We start from the raw sequence: 3,501 nt of genomic DNA on the forward strand, positions 1-3,501 counted from the left end.
CAGCGCTTGTTACTTGAGCGTGGATCCCTTCACCGTCGGCCCTCAGACTCCGCCAGGCTGGGCAGCGCTGGGCCCACCGCACCCTTGAAGGTGAAGGCGCTGGTGTCCCGGCCTCCAAGACGCCCTCCCAGGACAGCTCACAGGCTTGGCCACCAGCCTGGGTGAGACCCAGCCCTGGGAGGGGCACCGGCTGGCTGCCAGTGCTCTGGGACCTGGGGCGCCAGCCTTGGGCAGGAGAAGAGGGAGCGGGAGGGCCTGGACCCCTGGGCTGTCTGTGGCCGGGGCACGACAGCCACATTCCAGAGTCAGTGCTGGCCGCTGGCCACCGCAGACCTTTAAACCTGGCCAGACAGCCTGAGAGGCCACTAAGGGCCAAGTCTGCCCTAGGAACAAAGGCTTCTGGGCCAGGTTCCTGGCCACAGAGACGGGACAGACTTCCGGGACAGCCGGGCTGTAAAGCGCCCAGCCTGTGGTTGGCACAGCAATTCCAGGGGTGAGCAATGACCAGGAGATACAGTTTAGGGCCAGCCCTAGAATCTTTTTTTTTAAAGAATTATTTTATTTATTTATGCACACAGGAGCTGGGGTGCAGGCCAGAGGTGCAGGGTGAGAAGACTCATCAGACACAGAGTGGGCAGCAGGACAGGTGGACCCTCAGCCCACGGCTGAGGGGGCGGGAGACAGGAGGGCCTGCTGCAGCCTGCGGGTCACTCCCTGGCCGGGGATGGACCTCGCGCTGCAGTGGCTGTGGACAGCCTCCCCATGCCGACTCCACCCTGTACCCCCAGGGAGGCCAGCACATGTAAAATCTATCACCTAGGCCTCAAATTTTTCCTGCAGATAATTTTGAAATACAATGCCCAGCACAGTCAACGGTAACTGTCCTCACCGCAAGGCCTCACAGTGAGAACCAACAGAAACAATGAGCACAGAGGCCTCCCGGTGTGCAACAGGTCACAGCGCAGCACTGCGAAGCTGCCCAGCTGCCCAGCCGCTGAGGCGCGAGTTGGAGCCCGCCGGGAGGGGCCCCAGGGCCAGCAGACCCTCCCGTCTCCCGCCCCCCTCAGCTGTGCATTTCAGTGGACCCGCCTGTGCTGCTCCCCGCTCTGTCTCGGGGAGTCCTCTCACCCCCTGCTCCTCGGGCCTGCACCCCAGTCCTTGTGTGCATAAATAAATCAACCTTGACACACACACACCCAGCAAGGCTCCTGGGCCTGCTTTGAGCTGCCCAAACCTACTCTCCAGATGTCACCGCATTTTCCTGAAGCGCAAGTCAGACGCTGCTGAAAATGCTCCAGGAGTGAAACCTGAGTGATTGTTTTACACATAGAGGAAAAGGGGCCGGGAGAAGCACCTGCCGCAGCGCCCAAACCTGCCTCGGCTGCTCCCATCCGGCCTGACCGCTGCCGCTGCCCAGCACGGGGCTGCCCAGCAGCCTGCTGGCCCCTGACGTCCCGGTCAGGCCCAGCCAGGGCCACTTCTCTCTCCTCTGACTGCGTCGCCACCTCCTGCTCCTGCTCTCGACCCAGCTGCTAATCACCTCCAGGCGACATCACTTCCCCAGGGAGCCCTAAGATAGGTGCTGCGGCGGCCTCTCTCCCAGGGGTCAGCTCTCCGGCCGTAATCACCGTATTTAAGACCCACGGAGCTGCTCTGCAAGCCCAGTGCCTACCTCATCGCCCGTCAGTCAGACTGACCCTGGAAGGAGGGGCATTCTCCTGGCCCAGCACCTTCTCCCTGGCTTGAGCACTAAGACATGTGCTTTGTCCTGCGAGGAGAGAACCGTGACAGCGTGTTAACCTCCCAACCTGCACACAAGGCGGTGGTCCTTTCAGTGTCCAGAAAGAGAGCCACAAGCAACGCAGGAGGCCGGATGACGCGGCAGGTGTGGGCACGGCCAGTGGTCAGTCACCACGACTCCTGCGGCAGGGCGAATTTGGGGGACACGCCCAGGTGCCTGGAAGCACCTTTCACCCAGGATGGTCCCCTCCCGTGAGTGGGCAGGGCCGGGCAGTCCTGAGTCCACAAGGCAGTCAGCACCGGGATGACCAGCGAGGCCCGGCCAGCGCAGTGGCTCACTCACTGGACTCTGGCCTCTCCCGGCAGGGAGCCTAGCGGTGCCGTTGCTGGCTTGTTGGGGGCAAAGGGGAGCAGAGGTAGAGGCCAGCAGCCCTTCCCGGGACGGCACCGCAGGCCTCCCAGGCCGCGCTGTCTGCTGTCGGCCTCGCCAGCCTGGGATGGGCGCCGGCCGGGGGCGGGGCGCCTGCCCGCCATTCCTCTTTGGCCAGGGATGGGTGTCTGCCGGGTCCGGGCGCCGGCTCAGCTGGAATGCCCTGGCCCCAGGCACGCCAAGGCGCACCCCAACACTGGAGCGCAGCGCTGGCTGGCCGCCGCTTCAGTGCAGGTTCGACCCGGCCCAGGAGGCGCCCACAGAGCACAGCAGACCCCGCCTGTCTCCCGGCTGCTCCCCTCGGCAGTGGTCTCCCTGTTCTGCTCCCCGCTGTCTCCGGTGAAATGTCATTCTCACCTGCACCTCTGGCCACAGTGTACCCCAGGTCTGTGTGCATAAGAGAAGTTTTAAAATCTTAATAAAAAAAAAAAAAACAGCAGTGGTTTGGGGGGACGTCCGTGGCCCTTTGGAGAAAGCTACAAAGCCAGTCCAGTGACCATGCAAGCGACAGGGACGCTGATGCCCAAAGTGGCCTCTTGAAGGGCGTGGGGTACCTGGTAAGCTTCGAGCAACTCCCGGCCCCCACCTCGGTGCCTCCCGCTGCTGGTGGGACCTGCCGGGAGCCCAGGTCTTCAGGCACACAGCGGTTCTTCCAGGAGCGGGTTGGGCGGGCGTGAAAGGCCCTCTGCCACCGTCTCAGAAGCCCCCCGCCCGGCAGAGCTGATGGAGACCGCGCTGGACAGGGAGACCCTCGCCTTCCACACTGGGCTCACCGGCTCGCGGGCCTGAGCAGCAGAGCTGGCGGCCTGCAGGAGGGCTCTGAAGGGTGAGACGGCCGGGCGGGGGCGCGGGCTCGCTCTGGCCCCCAGGGCTCCGGACTCCAACATCAACCCTCCTTTCTGGGCAAGACCTGCTCGCTGGTCCCCGGGAGACTGGGCCGGCTGCAGTGGGGAGGCCCAGGTTTCCCCAGGACCCGACTTTGGGGGGGGTACTGGCTATATTACCCCAGGCCATGAGAGCCTCCGTCTCGGCCCTCCTGCCCAGCTGCCAGCCGCCCCGGGGGGGTTTCTGCAGAAACGCTGTGCTCTCCCCGCTCCGGGCGCAGGGGCTGTGCACTCAGTGCGTGGACTCCAGGCCAAGCAGCCGCTCAGGCCGCACTTCCTTGTGGTGGTTCTCTTGCAGTGTCCATTCCCGGAGCGACTCCTCAGGCTCTCCGGGACGGCGCCTTCTCTGCTCCTGGAAAGCGCGCCAGAGAACCTCCCGCTGGCCAGGAAACACACAGCGGCAGCCTCACGGTCACCTGGCAACCCGAGGCCGCCCAGCCCAGCCCA

General features: G+C 64.4%; 1 protein-coding gene across 1 annotated transcript in view; it reads right to left on the minus strand.

Annotated features, from left to right (window-relative positions):
* Window positions 1-3,286: 3,286 nt before the first annotated feature.
* NOL9 (nucleolar protein 9) overlaps window positions 3,287-3,501 on the minus strand; it is a 12,952-nt gene continuing 12,737 nt past the window's right edge. The window contains exon 9 of the mRNA XM_012722057.1: window positions 3,287-3,433. Within this exon, the coding sequence (XP_012577511.1) occupies window positions 3,287-3,433 (147 nt within the window). The remainder of the gene's footprint in view (window positions 3,434-3,501) is intronic.

The sequence above is a fragment of the Condylura cristata genome, unplaced genomic scaffold, assembly GCF_000260355.1.
Source record: "Condylura cristata isolate star-nosed mole 26May11 unplaced genomic scaffold, ConCri1.0 scaffold00008, whole genome shotgun sequence".
NCBI lineage: Eukaryota > Metazoa > Chordata > Mammalia > Eulipotyphla > Talpidae > Condylura > Condylura cristata.